The sequence below is a fragment of the Aquila chrysaetos genome, chromosome 19 (assembly GCF_900496995.4).
Source record: "Aquila chrysaetos chrysaetos chromosome 19, bAquChr1.4, whole genome shotgun sequence".
NCBI classification, from domain to species: Eukaryota; Metazoa; Chordata; class Aves; order Accipitriformes; family Accipitridae; genus Aquila; species Aquila chrysaetos.
Genome location: NC_044022.1, coordinates 27,423,598 through 27,441,712, shown reverse-complemented (window position 1 = coordinate 27,441,712; position 18,115 = coordinate 27,423,598). Strand labels below are relative to the sequence as shown.

General features: G+C 49.1%; 1 protein-coding gene across 4 annotated transcripts in view; it reads right to left on the bottom strand.

The window, feature by feature from the left end:
• Positions 1–1,050: 1,050 nt before the first annotated feature.
• The window catches only part of RRM1 (ribonucleotide reductase catalytic subunit M1), a 30,627-nt gene continuing 13,562 nt past the window's right edge, over positions 1,051–18,115 (bottom strand). For 2 of the 4 annotated variants that reach the window (XM_030042733.2, XM_041118440.1), the window contains 5 exons: positions 17,999–18,075; positions 17,008–17,143; positions 15,622–15,717; positions 14,592–14,780; positions 12,997–14,251 (listed from right to left, as the gene is read on the bottom strand). In XM_030042733.2, coding sequence (XP_029898593.1) covers positions 14,063–14,251; positions 14,592–14,780; positions 15,622–15,717; positions 17,008–17,143; positions 17,999–18,075 — 687 coding nt within the window. In that variant the 3' untranslated portion in view covers positions 12,997–14,062. Of the gene's footprint in view, positions 1,243–3,186; positions 6,129–12,655; positions 12,771–12,996; positions 14,252–14,591; positions 14,781–15,621; positions 15,718–17,007; positions 17,144–17,998; positions 18,076–18,115 lie in introns of those variants that run through there. The other 2 variants (XR_005930866.1, XR_005930867.1) reach the window with 2 other exon arrangements.

Genomic DNA, 18,115 nt, shown 5'->3' with positions numbered 1-18,115 from the left:
CTCCATCACTAGAGGCAAACCTGAATAAGATGCTTCATGTTGTGCTTTTCCTACCTGCCCTACTGCCAAGGCTCTTACCGATCCTGTGTGCTATAGCATGCACGGTTAAATGCAAACAGTGCAAGAAGTGATGTAAAGAAAGAGGCTGCAGGAACAGCCTCAGCTTCCATGGAAACCCAGAGTGAGCTCACAGGATTCATATTTCAAGTGCCAATCAAGAGCCATTCCCTAAAGGTGACAGAGTGGTCCAAATCAGATGGTGGGAGCAAGGAAATCTGCACAGCATCACCTGGTCCCACTCAGAGGTGCTGATGGGAGCAGGGTGTCTGCCCCGAGCAAAGGGACAAAGACAAAGATTGTGGTGGAAAGCCACAAGGATTGTGGAGGTAACAGGGTGTAGAAAAGTCAGGCACTCAAACCAGGAGATGCTGTCAAAGTCCAACATGAAGCTGAATGTCCTAGTTTCAGCTGGGATAGAGTTAACTGTCTTCCTAGTAGCTGGTACGGTGCTATGTTTTGAGTTCAGTATGAGAAGAATGTTGATAACACCGATGTTTTCAGTTGCTGCTAGTAGTGTTTAGACTAATGTCAAGGATTTTTCAGCTTCTCATGCCCAGCCAGCGAGAAAGCTGGAGGGGCACAAGAAGTTGGCACAGGACACAGCCAGGGCACCTGACCCAAACTGGCCAACAGGGTATTCCATACCATGTGACGTCCCATCTAGTATAGGAACTGGGAAGTGGGGGGGGGAATCGCCGCTGGGGGACTAGCTGGGTGCCGGTCGGTGGGTGGTGAGCAATTACACTGCGCATCATTTGTACATTCCAATCCTTTCATTATTGCTGTTGTCATTTTATTAGTGTTATCATTATCATTATTCGTTTCTTCTTTTCTGTTCTATTAAACTGTTCTTATCTCAACCCGTGGATTTGCTTCTTTTCCCGATTTTCTCCCCCATCCCACTGGGTGGGGGGGGGAGTGAGTGAGCGGCTGCGTGGTGCTTAGTTGCTGGCTGGGGTTAAACCACGACACTGAACAGCAATTTTGGAGGGTCATGACAAGGCACAGAGGTTGAAGACCAGAGGACAACAGATCTGTGGGCCAAGGAGTCCCTCTTCCACCTGAATATCCCCAGGTGGTGGTGGACGTCTCCAGGAGGATCCAAAGAGAGGGAACAACCTCTGTGGGCTCTTTCATTTTGATGTCTTCTCTCAGGGGGCTATGAGACTGCAGCACTCAGACCTGGAAAACAAAGCAAATGGACAAACTCACAAAATTGGGATTTGTGTAAGTGTACGGATTTGATGTATACACGCTCGTCCTGCAGCCTTTCTGTGTGCACCCTCCTGTCCTCGCTCCTGCCAGCCTGTTCTCATGAACCCTGCCAGGACTTCACTCATTTGAGGTTGCTCCTCTCCACCGTGTTGGCAGGAGCAGGAGGTGGCAGCAGCATGGTCACAAAGGCATTGCTTTCTTCGGGACAGAGACAGAGCAACAACCAGAGGGTTGATCCCACCCGGCATGCTGGAGGAGCATCGCGTCTGCCGCCCGCTGCCCTGCCAGCCAGGACGCTCGCAGAGCTCTGCAGAGCTGGTCCACAGCCAGGACCTCTTCACCCCAGCGATCACATAGAGCAACGGAGCGGTATTTATCAATCTCTCGAAATCCTCAGGAGAGAGCTAACGAGTTTGCCTGTCTCAGAGACAGCAGCAACAGTAGGAACAGAAATTGCTGATGTCTTGTTCTTTACACTATCACAGCCCCAGGGCCCTGCAGCCCGGGGCGGGGGCTGCCTCGGGGGGAGCAGGGGCTCAGGGCAGGCAGGGTGCCTGTGTGGGAAGGGATCCTCTGCTCAGGGGGCTGAGATGCCCTTTCCCTTCGGTCTGTGCTTAGCGTGAGGCTGGCGGAGAGACCCCGTTCATCGGGCTCAGGAACACCAGTGCCCGCTCCTCCTGGGCCAGGAGGAGTCCTGAGCCCCAAGCCTTGCTTGCACACATCCCAAAAAATGGGCTGGAACAGACCTTGGAGGGCCACTGGGTCAGTGCCTCTGTATCTGACCTCAGTGTTCTCTGTGCTAAATTTCACCAGACCCTTCAGCCTTTCCCTCTGGCCACCTTTTCTAGACCCCTGATGATTTTTGTCCCTTTCCTGGCTCACATCGTGCACTGCTGGTCTTCTCTTGAGATCCCAACTGGATGCTCCTTGTGCTGCCAGCCGCAGATCCAGTTCACGGGGCGTGCAGCTGGGTGAAAACGTGTCCCTGTGCTGGTCGGACACCTCACAATGTGATGTCTAAATAGGCACCTTTCCCAAATTACCTGACTTTGGTGTTTGTTTAACACAACATACTTGCCAGGTGGCCACACTGACTGGCATCGATGACCTTCTGGTCTTTGCAGCGTGACCCTGATGCCACTCTCTTCCCAGAGACAGAAAGCCAGTTATCCAGGACTGGTGAAACACCACCAAGTCCCAGCTTCCAGATTTTGGGCCAGATCCCTCTGAACCAATTCAAATATGAAGAGAAGTTGGACGGTCAGTTCAAAATCATTACCTACAGTGGATGATCAGACACTTTGTCCCCAAAGGATCTAAAGTGCTTCTTAATCTGCCTGTGGTGCTGGGGCAATGGCTGGCTTCTCCTCAAACACAGTGCTCAACCAAACACCTCCCTCTTCTCTGCAGCATTACCAGCAATTATACCACATCCATCACTTAGAGTATTTTCTCTGGTTTATATTAATGTTAAAATATTTTTGCAATGTATTTGGTTGGGGTTTTCCTTCCCTCTGCAGTCAGGAATCTTTCCTAAAGACTTTGGCTTTTTCTTTCTTTCTTTTTTTTTTTTTTTTTTTTAGCATTCATATTGACTGCTCCCTAAATATCTTCTATTGTGTAATAGATGGTGGGGGGCACTTATAAATCCTCTGCCAAACCATGATTTAATTTTTGCCCAAGTTGTACTCCTCTGTGACTCATCCAGTAAACGATTGCTGGCTTGAAGAGAAGAATAACTAGACTTGAGTGGAAATAGGGTAAAATATCAAGGGTTGACCCAAAGGAGAGGGGGATGCCAGACCTGCTGCCTCTGATAACTCCTGGCCATGGGACCAGCCCAGCCCAGCCCCTGGTAAAGCAGTGGATGCCCCCAGGACAGCTCAGGAGAAGGAGATGGTGACCTGACAAGGAATCGTCAGAGGAGCAGGGACCAGGAGAGATGGTATCAGGCAGCACCAACAAGGGACATGGACATCAGGAGTGGACATCCTGGGACTCATTTGATGTTGCCATTAAGGACCTTATCAGAGACTGCAGGGGCTGATGAAATCTGCTGACAGCCCAAGGCTGGAGGTGTCACCCAGGGGGGGATGGGGATTTATCGCAGGGGACCAGAGGAGAGAGGTTTCAAGACCTGATACTGACATCCAGATTGCCAACAAAAATGTTTAATAAAGTGGAGGAGGAAGCAATTGCTGGAAATCCTTGCTGCAAAGAGCCTCGAGGCCACCCAATTAATAACGCTGCCTTGAGCAGCGCAAGTGACTCATGAGCCACTGCATCCTCCGGTGCTCCCCGCTCATCCCTCACAGAGCAAGGTTTAGAGCTCTCTGTCAGAAACCGTGGAGAAATCCACCTGTGGTGAAGCCCACACACTACAGTGGAGGAACATATAATCCTGCAGGAAAAAACAACCTGTTTCCTTGCCAGAAACCTGCCTCCTGTGAAACCAAGCTGACGGGCACGAGCTCTATCTTCAGCCTCTGGCTGTGCGTTGGCAGAGTCCCCCATTAATGCTCCTTCCCCATTTATGGGGTGCACCCCAGGGCTCTGGGATGTGGCCCTGTGTGAGCAGAGGTCCCAGGCTGGCAGGGATTTGGGGTGCCCTGAGAGAGCTGGGTTTGGGTCCAAGTCCTAAATCCTCGAGCCGCCTTTCTCATTGCCCATCATTCCTCCTCCTCCTTTGCCTCCACCCCACTCTTTTGGTGTCCACATCCATCACCTCCTCCTTCACCCTTTCTGCGTGTTTTTGCAGGGATGGCTTTTTGTCCCAGTACCCTTTGTAGTGCAGGGTTGTGGCCCTTGAAGGTATTACTCAAGCAGCTCCCGGTCTGCACCATCACCTCCCATTTCAGATGGAGTCAGACTCCCCAGCCCTGGGACACCTGCCCACTCTTCTCCCAAGGGAAGTCACAACGACATTCCTCTCCCATCGGGTGTTTTGGTGGCTACACATTGTTGACGAGTCAGTTTGTTGACGTTCACAACCCTGAGGATGTGTTTAAAATGAGCCTTTCTGGGTCAAGGCTGCAGGGAAGTTGCACAGAGGCTCGGAGCACGTTTCCCTGCTGAGCTCGTGGGACTGACTGATGCTGCCTGAGTCATGTCTTAAAAACTGGGCTCCCCTGGGACGCCCAGCTCTCACGGACACCCCCAAGCACCGTGTCAGGAACTGCAATAAACAGCTTTGCCGGGGGTGAAACCGCCGAGTTGCCGGTCGTGGTCTGGGAACGCCTCGCTGCCGCCGTGCCTCGGTCCTGGCGAGTGCCTTTCCATGCAGGAAAGTGGCCACCAAGTGACCCTGCACTACGGGACACTCCCGAGGAGAAACCCCGTCCTCCGTAGCCCTGCTCTAGCCACGCTGGACCTGGCTGAGCACGGAGCCCTTTCCTGCGAAATGGTGCTGGCAGCGCTTGGTTTGCTCTGGCCGAAGGAGAGCAGGAGAGGGCTGGGCTGCTCGGCTGGCGGGTGCTCAGGAAGCAGACAAGCGATGTAAAAGAAAGGTTGCTGTCAAGCCCCAGACAGCAAACTAGACTCACTGTCAGAGCAACGAGATGCAGGAGCAGCCACATAGAAGGAGAAAACAACCAAACTGGTCTCCAGAAGGCATTTGGAGTTCTGCATTTGGGGGTTATATGCCACGATGTTGGTGACGGCAGGGGTCTGTGGTGACCCGCAACCTTCCCTTAACTCTTACTGAAAGGAGGCTCGGGCTCCCACGCTGCCGTCCGGTGGGGATCCCGGTGTGGAGCGTGCCCAGGCACCCCCTCCTGCTCCGATCTTTCGCCAGTGCTGGGGCAGGACTGGAGCTCAGCTCACAGTAGGAAAGCAAAGATTTATATTTTTATCAAAGAAATAGCGGAGTGGAAGGGATTCACTAAGATAAATTCACAAAATCTGGGATGCTTCAGCCAATGCTGAATCAATTTAATCTCCACCTCCCTGCTCTAAAACGGCTTGTGTTGTTAATTGCACTTAAGTGATTCTTTGCCAACACTCAGACAGACGCTCATCCTCCCAGAGCAAACAGAAACATACATCTCACAGCAAAGGCTCCCCAATCCAGCCTCTTCCCTGGATCCCTCTGTGCGCTAGCAGCATCCCCATCCACCAGACCTGATGGGGGCTGTTTGCAGGGACAGAGCTCCCTGCTACCTAAACAAGGGGAAGACAGGAGAGATGGATGGAGAAGGGTGAGTGCTCCACGCTGTGTGCTCTCTGGACAATATACACATGTATTTTGTATACTGGCAACTCCTGAGAGCCGCAGGACAGAGAGGACTGGCTGTGTCAGGGCTCAGGTCTCAGCTCTCAGCCTGGCAGATAATCCCCTCCATAAAGTGATCAAGATTCCCAAAGCATCCTAGCTCTATCAAAGCCAAAACCCATGCTGTGAATATTTCCTTTTGCACTACTGTAGCAGTGGGCTTACTTCTTTACCCTGAACAAAACACGTGCCTGAGTCATGGCATCTGAAGGCAAAGCATTGGGAGCTGAGCATATAGAAAACCTTAAGGGACAGAAACCAGGGCACTTCTCTTCAACTCTAGACTATGGTAGTAGGAAGGAAGATGCAAACAGGGTTCACTGAGCACCAGCCAGCAGTGCATGGGTGGAAAAAAAATTAGGGGTTTATATCTTGGACCAAATCTGAAGAGTAATGCTGTCTCTGGATCAGCATACCTGCAAGGGGTGCTGTCTGGGTCTCATCTGGCAGGACCCATCCTTTTCAGACCCCCACCAAACAGCACCAGCATCGAGGACTGTGCCTTGCATGCTTGTATATGGTTTGTCTTCAGTGCTACCCACACCTGAGCAGCCTCATTTCATCTGTCCAGTGTTGCTGCACCCTGCCCAAAACAAACAAAAGCAGCTCATGCCCACTGCATCAAAGGACATCAGCATTCAGATCTCAGGAATCGTGCTGACTTCTCTCTACACCTATACAAATCAGCCAAATGGTGCCAGGCACCCTTCTTTGGCCCCATGGCCATCTGACATGCATGTGCCCCCACGCTAAAAATCTTCTAGACTTAAAACCAAGGTGGCCACACCGAAACTGCCCCTGCTAGTCCCCCAAAAACACCCAGGAGTTGTTTAGGGTAGTCGTCCCTTGTCTAAATCATACCAGTGACCTCAGGCTCTGCTCTTCCTCCCTTTCTTTGCCCTCATGTGCCCAGCAGTTCTTCATCACACTGGATGCCACCTGCATCTCAGTCTTGTACACTGGCTTCAGCCACACAGCCCTGGCAGCAAGGCTCCCCCCTGCAGCCCCAGCTGCTGGCAGTTCTCACTACATATAGAATCATAGATAGGTTTGGGTTGGAAGGGACCTTTCAAGGTCATCTAGTCCAACCCCCCTGCCATGGGCAGGGACATCTTCAACTAGATCAGGTTGCTCAAAGCCCTGTCCAACCTGACCTTGAACATGTCCAGGGATGGGGCATCGACCACCTCTCTGGGCAACCTGGGCCAGTGTTTCACCACCCTCAATGTAAAACATTTCTTCCTTTAATCTCCTGCCTTGCCTTCTCCATCATGTACTGCACAGGCCAGGCAGTCTCACAGGACACACACAACTTGCTGAGTGCCAGCTATCCCTTCCACCCACCCACCCTCAATCCAATCTTTTACAGGGCATTGACCAAGGATATCAGACAGCATGTCCCGAGATCCTTGTGGAGATAGCGAGGAGCCCGTGGGCTCCTTGAAAACAAGCCTCAGCTCACCACTGCCAAGGGAGGTTTAGCTTAGGCTTTAGGAAAAACTTTCTAGCAGTAAGACAGCCTTTGAGTACTGCGCTTGGAGAACCTACATCACCAGAGGATTTCGGATCAGGTCAGGTTCGCATCCATCTGAAACTGCTGGGGGTGAAAAGATCCTGCCTTGGGGAGGGGATGGACTAGTTGCTCTCTCCGGGTTCCATCCAGTCCTATTTTCTGCAAGTCCTGGATTCAAAACTGGCAAGTACCACCCATTCCCTCAGCTGTCCTTCCACTGCAGCACAGCTTTGGGTGAGGACTGAGCCAGCCACGCTCCCAGACCCCAGCGAGGTGCTCTCCTCCCACCAGCTCCAACCGCTGGACTCGGACTTTGGGATGCACTGGAGGCTGGGGAGAAATCTTTAATGTCTCCCTCAGATGTTGAAGCAATTCAGATATCTTCTCTGTCTGTTACTTCATTTACACAGCAGCCACAGTTTGTTGAGATATTCACAAAGAGCCCAGGAGAAACCCAAAGAAAGGACACTGTGCCCACGGCTGCTGTTTCTCCCCCTTCCCCCCAGCTATCTCACTTAGTCTCAAAAAAGCTATTACAAGCCTTCCATCATTTTATTCCCACTAGGCATCTAAACCTGGGCTGAAATTAATGAGAAGTTAGACTTCTAAACACCTGCATGGTATTGCTACATTGTGGGGACAAGGCTTGTATAGGAAGCAACAGAGAACAGGAGCCAACTGAGCTGCAAAATGAATATTAAACAGAAATAGCTGCACAGCAATATTTTATGCTTGTTACTGAGTTTGACTTCAGTGGTGGTAGGAAAAAAAAATCCTAGGCAATGCAAGAACTCCAGGGGATTAGCATCTTCCCCCAGCATAAAAGCCCCATTTTTTACGGAGCACAAATGAGTTCTGGGCAGAGACGGGGGAGTCTGTGAGTACTCCTCTGTATTTGCCATCTGATATTTCTCAACAGTGTCTACAAAAAGTCTGGAGGACACTTTCTACAGCAAGAAAGTGATACATTAAAAATTGTAATTTTTAAAATAGGAAAATAGGTAGGAAAGAGCCTTAAGAGGAAAGACGAGCTCTTTGTTTTCCTACTGCACTGCGGCTGCAGAGTTAAGAATCTCACTTACGCTTTACTGCCATCAATTAAGAAGCACCAGCTCAAACACACACAGAGGCAAAAAGAAAAGGAAGAAAAGTCAGAGCTCTTACAGCTCGTGGTGGCTCAGAGTCAGAGCTCTTACGGTCTTCCCAGGCTGAGCCTGAACAACCCAAGTGACGGAGTAAAACCCGGGGCCAAGAACCAGCCAAGGAGTGCTGTGCTCACCTCAGGAACAGGAGGGGATTTCAAGTGACCTTGACAATGGGACAGAGCCCAAAATCCACAATGTGAAATTCAGCCAAAACCAGTGGCAAGTTCCACACTTCATGGGGAAAACCAGAGTGTGGTTTCCAAAGTGAGAAGTCCCTGGGTAAGCGGTGGGGTGGTAAGGACAGAGCTGGGCTTGGGGCAGACCGTAACCCCGATGAGCCGGCAACGCAGCGCCAGTAAAGACCCATCTAATTCTGAAGCTCAATAGCAGCAGCATCACAAACAAGACACGGGTGTTATTACTCAGCTCTGCTTGATACTGATGTGGTCTCAGCCAAGTACCACACAAAGGTTTGGGCACTGTGGTCTCCGACAGACAGAAATGGAAAGAAGCCATAGGAACCAGATCAAGAAGAAAATAATGACACATGAAAAGAAGAGACTGAGTTTGTTTTCTTGAATAAACAGGTTGCTGGAAGGGGTAAACACGCCATTCTTGTCAGGAGGTAAGAGGCTTTTCTAAAGACCAAGGATTTGTTTCTCTCTGTGACTACCAAAGGAAGGATGAGGAGCTTAACTTGCAGTATCAATAATTCAGCTGGGAATTAGGGGAACTCTGAGTGACAGTAACGAAACACTAGAAGCAAGGAAGTCATGGGGCATCCTTCACCAGAGGCTTTGACGAGCAGTTTAAACGAGCAGCTCTCAGAAATCACCTGGGTCCTGGCTCTGAGCACACGCTCCTGCGGCCACGCCGTGCTGCAGTTCGACAGCAAGCGGGTCGTGCCTGCACCAGCGAGCATGTACCCTGCCACAAGCGTGCAGTCGCGGACCGCAGCTGCGGAAGCGGCTTGGCACACACCACTCGCCGCTGGCACACGTCTGCCGTCACCAAGCAGCGTGCACGGCACACACGCACCGTGCACGGCTTCTGCAGGTTCAGCTGCGCTTGGCTTTTCCGGGTGACACATCACACCACAAAATCCCAACCAGGAGATGTGAATCAAAAGCTGTGGGACAAAATATATACCTGAACAGTGCATCTGACAGGAGGAAAGCATGACTAAGTTTACTATGAATAAAACACACTCCTTTTGGCTCCAGGCTGTCTACTAGCCACTGAGAGCCTGGGATCAGTGAAAGTAGGGAGGACAAAAATAATCCAGAGAAAGGCAGCTTTATGATGGCACACACCATATTTAGGAAGCACGTATGTGCCAGGTCTCCCTGTGACTACAGGGGATGGGGCCCTGTCTCCCAGATACCCCGCCAGCTTTACCTTCTGCATCACCAAACCTCCAGCTGATCACCTCTTGCTGCTGAACACCATGGAACAGGCGCCCAGAGAGTATCCTGTGGAAGTTGTGGTATGGGATTAGGTAGGATGAATGCTCTAGATACATTTTGAAAACCAGAAAAGTTGATTTACTAAGCAGTTTTCTAACTCTGGGATGATTTCCCCAGGAATGAGTTAAAGCTACAACACAGGAGAGATCCTGTGTTAGGAGCAGCAGAGAAATAAACAGATGCTCAATGCTAAGGCTTTAGGGATAAAAACCCGAGAAAGTCTCTCCAGCCAGTGTGGTAAAGAAGTCAGGGTTAAAAATATGAATGTTTGAGTCTTTCTGCAGAAGGCGGCTGTTGAGAACAGAAACGTCCTGGGGGAGGAATGGAGGGTGGTGAGGGCAGCAGCCTGGCATGACCCAGGCTCGCTGCTCTGGCACAGATCCTTAAGTATGACCAAGGGCAGGGCCATGGGTGCAGCCTCAAAATCAGCTTAAGCCAGCCCAAGCTCCTGCTGTTACGGAAGGATGGTCCATTCCTCAGCTGCTCCTACCCACCACCTCCCATCTGTCGGCACAAGCAGTTGCAAGGCAGCACAGTCCACAGCAATAAAAGCGATTCCTTCTCGGACCGACAAGGACAGCTGGATGACGGCTATGCCAGCGCAGAAACGGCAGCACAACCGGTGGCTGGACGGGCCTCTTAAATCAGAATAACCCAGCTGCAAACCTGTACCCTCCCGAACTTAAATAATGATTAAGTCCCAGTAACAAAGCTCATGGGTAAATTTCTCACCAAGAAAATTCTGCACAGGCCCGGCCTTGGCTAAATCAAGAGCTCGCAGGCAGCCTCCCCAGACCCAACGCCACAGAGCAGCACTGATCCTGTCCTTGCTCACGGGACAGGCTCAGCACCCAGAGCCAGCACCAAGCACAGTGGCCAGAGCCACCTGCACCCTAAACACATTAGAGGTGCTGCTGCTGTGGACGGACAGCTGCACACTTACAGAAATTATCATGGAGGTGGCAGGTCTTGGTGTTAACACTCACCCAGATGCGATGAAGTTCAAGCCTACACCTCCCATGAATGTCCCAGGCAACTGGAGATGGGATAACCCCCACCTTCCTGAGGTGGGACTGGACCACTGCTGAAGGCTACGTGAAGATCAGATTCACACCAGCCTGAAGAATAATGTGCCCAGCTTCGGTGCCACTGTTTGGGATTCAGCTGGGAGGAGGGAGAGCTGCTTGTGTGCTCAAGGGCTGCGAGGTAAAGAGCGAGCCAGGAGCACAGCCCAGGCTACTTCTTACAGGCAGCTGCTGTCCTCACTGTCCTTCAGGCTGACTTTTGGTCTGACTCGCATGAATTTTAACTTTTTGGTTGCACTGTCCCATTATCAGCAAATGGCACGCTCCTCTTCCAGGCTGCCTCTCTGTAGACACAGACCGTCGCTCCACAGGAGCAGCTTGGGCCAAGGCAGGCATCGATCCCTGCCTCACAGCCTCAGGGAAAGACGTGTAGGTGGACTCACCACCTCCACTTCAGCTTTAATAGGACAAACGGGCAGCAAGTCCTGGCTATGGAGTGCACGAGGCTGAAGGGAAGGGTCTCAGTCTGTCTCTTTGCTCAGGATCCCCCACAGACCCCATGCGGCAGCCCGCACTCAGCACGTTAACCACTATGAACCCATTAGCTTCCCTCATTCTCCCCCTGCTCCAGGAACCACACATAGTCAAGTCGCCACCAGTCTGGGTCTCTAGCATTTAAATCCCACCCCCCCCCCCCCCCTTTATTTTTTTCTCTCTGTAGCTCAGAGCTATTTCCTAGAGAGCAGCAGCACCTTGCTGTCAAGTGGGGCAATGTTCAAGAGGGAAACAGTCTGTTTAGCATTGCTTTAGCCCAACCACAGCAGAGCTAACAGAAACCTATTTCAGAAAAGAAACTGAGCAAAACTGACCCCACTCAAGCCATGACAGCCTGCTTCCCTGTCTAGTGATAGCAGTTGGGGGATTAAGGAAACAGCAACAGGAATATCTGGCTGGCCTTTATGGCAATAACAGTGTTTGTTGGAACAGTACAGGCAGCAGTAGCCAGCCAAAAGGCCAGGCGAGCAGTAGCCAGGGCAGTGGTTAAGGACGAATTGTGCACAGGAGAGAGATGGTGGCTCTTGATGCCTCCCCCCACCCCCCAAAAGGAGCATCAGCACTCAGTGCAACTCTCATTCCCCACTCCAGCTCCTCTCTAACTGCCTCTCCTCTCTGACTAGCAGAAAGCGTAAGCCCTCTTCACTCTTCCCCCAGGAGACCAGATCAGGCAGGATTTCAACAGCACTCATGTTTAGGAACGCCTCAAAGAGAGACAGCAGCAAAAGCAAACTGCAAGAACAAGGAGAGTCTAGACTGCAGGGTCCCCTGGGAGCTACTCCTGTTTAGACAGGAGTTACATTAATGGTGCATGAGATCCCACACCGGTCCAGACAGCAGCCGCAGTCTCGACAGCCCCATCTGCGCTCTGCTGTCGAGACAGCAAAGGGTCAGCGCCAGATGGGCAGGAGCAGCAGCAGAGGGGAAAGGACAGACAGGCACAAGCATCTTCATAACTTCACTAAACCCATCCATTACAGTCTAAACAGCAGCTCCTCAGCAGATTTTTGCCTCTAGCCCATACCTGTTGACAGCCTAACACATTGTTTTTCAATTCTCACTAAACTCTCTCTGCCCCATCCAACAGGTGAGATTAACATGTCCTGCAAGAGGGATTCTGCTTCCCCATCAGCCCTGCTCCAGCCCTTGCAACTTCTGAACTTTCCAAAACTTGATCAGAAGAGGATTTTTGTAGTCAAAAGGCCCCATCCCCTCAGAATTTTTTTGGCAAAATTTCTTGGGTGGCAGAGCTGCCAGGAGTGGTGATTAGACACAACAATCTTCCCTTGGAAGCAGAGTGAGCCACTTCAAGGTATCTGCAGTGGTGCCTTGTCAGAGAAACCAGAAGCAGAAGAAATAGCACAAGTGCTGGACTGAAAAACAAGGAGCAAGGGTTCAAGCCTTACCTCTAGCACAGTCCCAGATTTGCCCTGTGAACTCAGCATACCTCCTTTGCACGTTACCGAAACACAGACTTGGCATTACTTCAGCCCCTTCCTCATGTTTACCTCAAGCCCAAATCTTCAAAACGACACAAAGAAACAGACACCTTACAGAGTTAAGCACGGTTGCCCCAGCAAATGCAGGGTTCTGCTTACATGCCTCATTTTACACAACAAGAGCCTTCAGAGAGTTCTCTGGAAGGAACCGTGTGCAGGAGGTGCAGGGCTCACAAACAAGGCCCCAGCCTCCAGCTGCTACAATTCACTTTTAATCAAAAAAAGTGTTCCCAAGACACCACTGCTCATTCCTTCGACATTCCACATTTTATTGAGTTTGGCTGGATTAAAGAGTTAGTTGTATTGTACATTAATTCAATAAATATTTAAGAACTGGATGATAAAGCCCCATCACATTAGAGCAAGGAGTTAAGTACACGGGTAAGTAAAAATGTATTATTTTTAAAAGATCAAATAACTAGCTGGGGTGGATAAATGCAACTCTCAAAAAAAAAAAAAAGATGGCGTGTGCACTTCAGAAGGCTTTCTGGCCAAGGACAGCATGGAAGCCCATTACCAGAAAACTGACTGATAAATAAGAGTAGGTTTTTAATACAGAATAAAATGCACTGCAGCAGTTCTGCCATTTCCTGCTAAGAACCAAAAAGGAATATTTACCAAGCACAACGCTCTGCCCTGTCAGTCTGGATGGAGAAGATGAACTCTCCAGGTAGCAATGCACCTACCACCAGTCAGCTCCTTTAAAAAGCTTTTTGGAAGGGGAAAAAGAGGGGACAAAGAGAGTAAGAAATGGTGGGAGAAGGTTCTCACTGGCATATGTGCACACACTCCAGCTTTCTAAGCTTAACATAAATTGCTCCTTCACCATGACAGACAGCATAGCAAGCTTACAACACACCTAGCCTAGGGATGTTGTCTTGCTGTCTTTCACAGCAAAGGAAAAGATATCAGTCAGATCCACTTCTTTCTCTGAAGACACAAGTAACAGTCTTTAGTAAATGAAAAGAATTGTCTGAAGTCCCCAGGACAGATCTTTAAGGTAAGTGGCATTAGCACTTTTCCCTGTCTGTTCAGGAAAAGCCCTGCCTATAGAGTTCAATGTAAGACCATGCAAGAGCACTTAAGTTTTCAGGAAGCCCAGCTACTAAAGCAATATATAAACTTCTTATGCACCCTATCCATACCTGTGCACCAACCCCCAATTGGATGGGGAAGCTACAAGACACTACTGTGATCACCCCTCCTGCCACAGTTCCAGCAAGCCTCTACATCCCGAAGTTATACTAGATGCTTCTATCTTAGAAGGACTCCAGCCAGGTGGAATGGCTTTGCTGGCACTGCAGAGCAGATCCATTAGGAGCCACACATCATACACTCATCCCGGTTCTCCAGGGAGCACACCATGGCTGCTTTATTCCTCTCCTTCTCTTCCTCTTCCTTGGAGGCCTTCTCCCGCTCTCTGAGTTTCTCTTTGTTCAGGGTGAACTGGATGGGGTTAGCAGCTGGTTTTGTCCTTAGGTAGTACATGCCAGTCTTCAGACCCTGCAGAGCAAAAGCATGAGTCTAAGAGCTGGAATCAGCTGGAGGTCAGGCAAGCAACAGCCAAACTCTGAACTGCTGAGGCCGAACTCCCTTAGCCCATACTACTGTACCAGCCTCACAGTCAAGTCTAGTAGTAATCAGGATTAACGGGAGCAATGCTACAAGCATCCACAGCTTTATTGCTCTAGAGAGATATTCCACTAGTAACACCAGATTCTTGGAAAGAAACAGCTGTTTACCTCTCTAAGAATCAGCAAGACTAACTTTTCATTAAAGAACTTATCAGCCCCCATTTGCTGTCTGTTCTGAACAAGCCTCCCACACCACTCCTCCCAGATACCTGCTTCCACCCATAGAAGTGCATGCTGGTGAGTTTGCCATAGTTGGGTTCTGCAATATGGATGTTGAGAGACTGGCTCTGATCAATGAAAGCCCCTCTGTCTGCTGCCATCTTGAGGACAGTCTTCTGGGAGATCTCCCACACTGTCTTATACAGTTGCTTCAAGTCATCAGGAATCTCAGGTATATTCTAAAAGGAACAGGAAGAGTTTTCCAATGCAGTGTAAACAGCAACTGCCCAAATGTTCCTATTTATAAAACCAAACTCTTCACCAATTGCTGAGACTTCAGTAATCTTGACTAGAACAAGGCTTTTTGCAACTGAACTCTATCGCTGAGTTCAAGCATCCTGTATCTGAAAGCACCCAAGCATAAAGAAACCTTACTTGCTGAAACAGGCCAGCTTCTTCTGGGGAATTTGAGAGAAAAAGCTGTTTGCAAACAGACCATTACTGTTTTGCCCTAAATAGCTGTGAGGTCTTACAAAAAGCAATCCAGCAGCTAGTACCCCTCCAAACTTCATGACAAGCAGGATGCACTTTGTTAGCATGCATGACTCCAAGCACAACAGTTGCAGCAGCATTTCAAACTCCACAGCATAAATGATTCATCCCACACAGGCTTTTCTACATGTAACTTCTGGATCTGCATGTCACATACTTAGCTCCTGTCTCAAGACTACTCCCCGCTACGAAACTACCCCTTTATAATCTTCATGATAAATGGGAATCCAAACATTTGCAGAATCTGCCTAAAATAAAGCAGCCTGACTCAGTATTTTTTCTAGCAATAATTAATAGTACACTTCCACTGGGCAGGCTCCAGCAGGAACAAATTACCACTGAGATCAGACACATCCCCTCATACTTCTAATGGAAATGCCACACATTACAGCTTTTCTTCGCCAGGCTAGCTGAGTCACTCATACACAGCACACCTCAAAAGCACTGTGTGGCAAAATGGCCCCACAGCCAGCACTTCCCAAACTAGTAGGAACCCCTGTGCCGTTCCCCCTGGTTTCTCACACATACCTGGATAGAGCCATTGTGGGCAATGATTTGGTTTTTCATCTCCTCATTCCACAGCCCCCTCTCTGTGAGATCTTTCAGCAAGTGTGGATTCACAACCTGTAAGGGGCAAGGCCAAAAAATGAAAGCACTGTATATTCTGCTAAGCTATACACCCTGCCTTACAGCACAGGAACACCTTCCTAGAGGAGACAAATTCACCCCAACATGCACAGGTTTTTTAAATGGTTAAACAAGACCTTGTACGGTATTGACAAACTTTCACTCTTCAGTCAGCATTGAGGTATGCATGCAGACAGCCAGACTGCGCACAAGGTTAAAACAACAGGGTAATGAAAGTGAGATGCTGCGGGCCGCCACAGACAACAGAAGGCTGTCTGCAACGCCTGGCTGACACCAACTTGGGGCTAAACTAGTAAGGCAGAAATGGGAGAAGTTACTGGACATTACAAATGAGAAAGGGGAGTGTACAGAACTCCCCTGCATGAGGAATGCCAAAAGATGTGAAAGGGAGAGATCTTGGTTTACCAGGGCCACTGACCACAACCTGAATTACTAATTAAGGATGTAAACAATCACCAAGATTGGGGTCAGAAGTGGAAAGAATAAAATAGGTGCAGGCTGTTTATTTGGGAGGAAAAACCAGCAAACTTTTGCTTGCTGGGGCTGGGGGTACCTGTCCAGCAGCCCTGCACCTGACCTACATAGTGGAGTGGGTTAATAAATCTGTTGCTCTGACCTCACCACACGTGTCTGATTTGATCCTGCAGTCAGGAGGAAACGGAGTGCTTTCCCTAACATCAATGAGGGGACACCTCAGAGGGGATGGACAGACGGGACCTCCCTAACAGTTAGATATTCCCCTTGTCTCACACAGAGGTCTCTGCTAACTCCGGCCTCCACAACTCAAATTGTTTTGTACTTTCCTAAATGACAGACCCCTCTGCATCTGTAAAACTTTTACATAACCTCTTCAGATCTCTTCAGTGTTTTACATACAGCTCTTTCCTCAGGACTGTGCAAAGCAGCACTGTGGTCTCAGTTACTCTTCCCATAGCATGCATGTCCCTTCAATAATTTCACTAATCATCATTCATTTAGCAATTATTCCTGCAGGCCATCTTGAGGCCTCATAACGTTTTTTGCCAGGCAAAAGCAGCACTTCTTTAAAATTTTGCATATTCCGTGATTGTTGTGGAATATGCAAAACTGTACTACTACAGCACATAGTACAGGCTAGATGTTCCCCTTGGCGCTTTTGGCCTTTGACATAAACATCTAACTGAATTGAGTTACCAAGCGTGTGGCCTCCATCTTGTCTTTCTTAGCAGTGAAAGTCATCAAAGATATGAAAACAGAAAAGCTCTTTCCCACAGCTGCCTCACTTACCTGAAACTCTCCTGAGAGGACTCTGCGTGTGTAGATGTTACTGGTGTAGGGCTCAATGGATTCATTATTGCCCAAGATCTGAGCAGTAGAAGCAGTTGGCATGGGAGAAAGGAGAAGGCTGTTTCTGACACCATATCTAGTAACAACAGTGAAGAGTTAGAAAGCTTCAACCAAGTGAGACAAGACAGAAAAGACCTAAGAATAGTACAGTTTATATACTGTCTGCAAAGAACTAGGAGGGCCAGTATAAGGAACTCTCAGCTCACATGCTCAGAAATCTCACCTTCTCAGGGTAACCTGCAAACCCTCAGGTTGCCTACAGTAAAAAAAGGGAAGCTCCACTAAACTTTTAACATGGGTCAACATGGAAGCATAACTAAAGTCTCTCCTATTTTCATCTTTCACCAGAGGCTTTCCCAAATTATTTACTCATGAGAAAGGGTGCACAGAAAAAAAGTCTGTCAGGCACTCTACAACTCCACAGCACTCAGGCAAAACCAAAACAAGCAGCCCATGAAGAGCCTGAGATCTCTCCATACAAGACAGTAGACAGATTTACTAAATTTAAAAATTAGACCCATACAAATTGAACAAATTCATTACAGGCCCTTCATGTTTTAACGATTCCTGTCTTCAGGATGTTCAAGGCTCAGCTGCTTTTCCCTGTCAGTGGGTAAAGAGTTCCCAAGCCCGGCTGACTGTCTCACTTATCACTACATTTGCTTAACAGGAACACAAACCATTCTGCTGATGCATCCAAGATGAAAGAAGAGCTCAGCTAAATCAGAGTCTAGGGGGTGGGCTCTCTCTGGCTTGTAAGAACAAAAAAGAAAGAATGCCATTCACAAAACAGTTTTGAAGAAAAATCTACTGGGGCAGGTGGGAAACACATAGGACCATTTTTACACTTGCGCCCTATCTTTTGTTTTCAGTCAGTCAGAACATATCGAATGTATTTTACATCTAATGCAAACTATGCAAGACTACTCACTTAGCAATTTTCTCCTTTAAAGCCTTCCAGTCCCAAAGATCAGACGGGGTGACATTCCACATGTCATACTGAAGAATCTGAAGAACATAGGTGCAGTCCAAATTAGACAGGGCACTC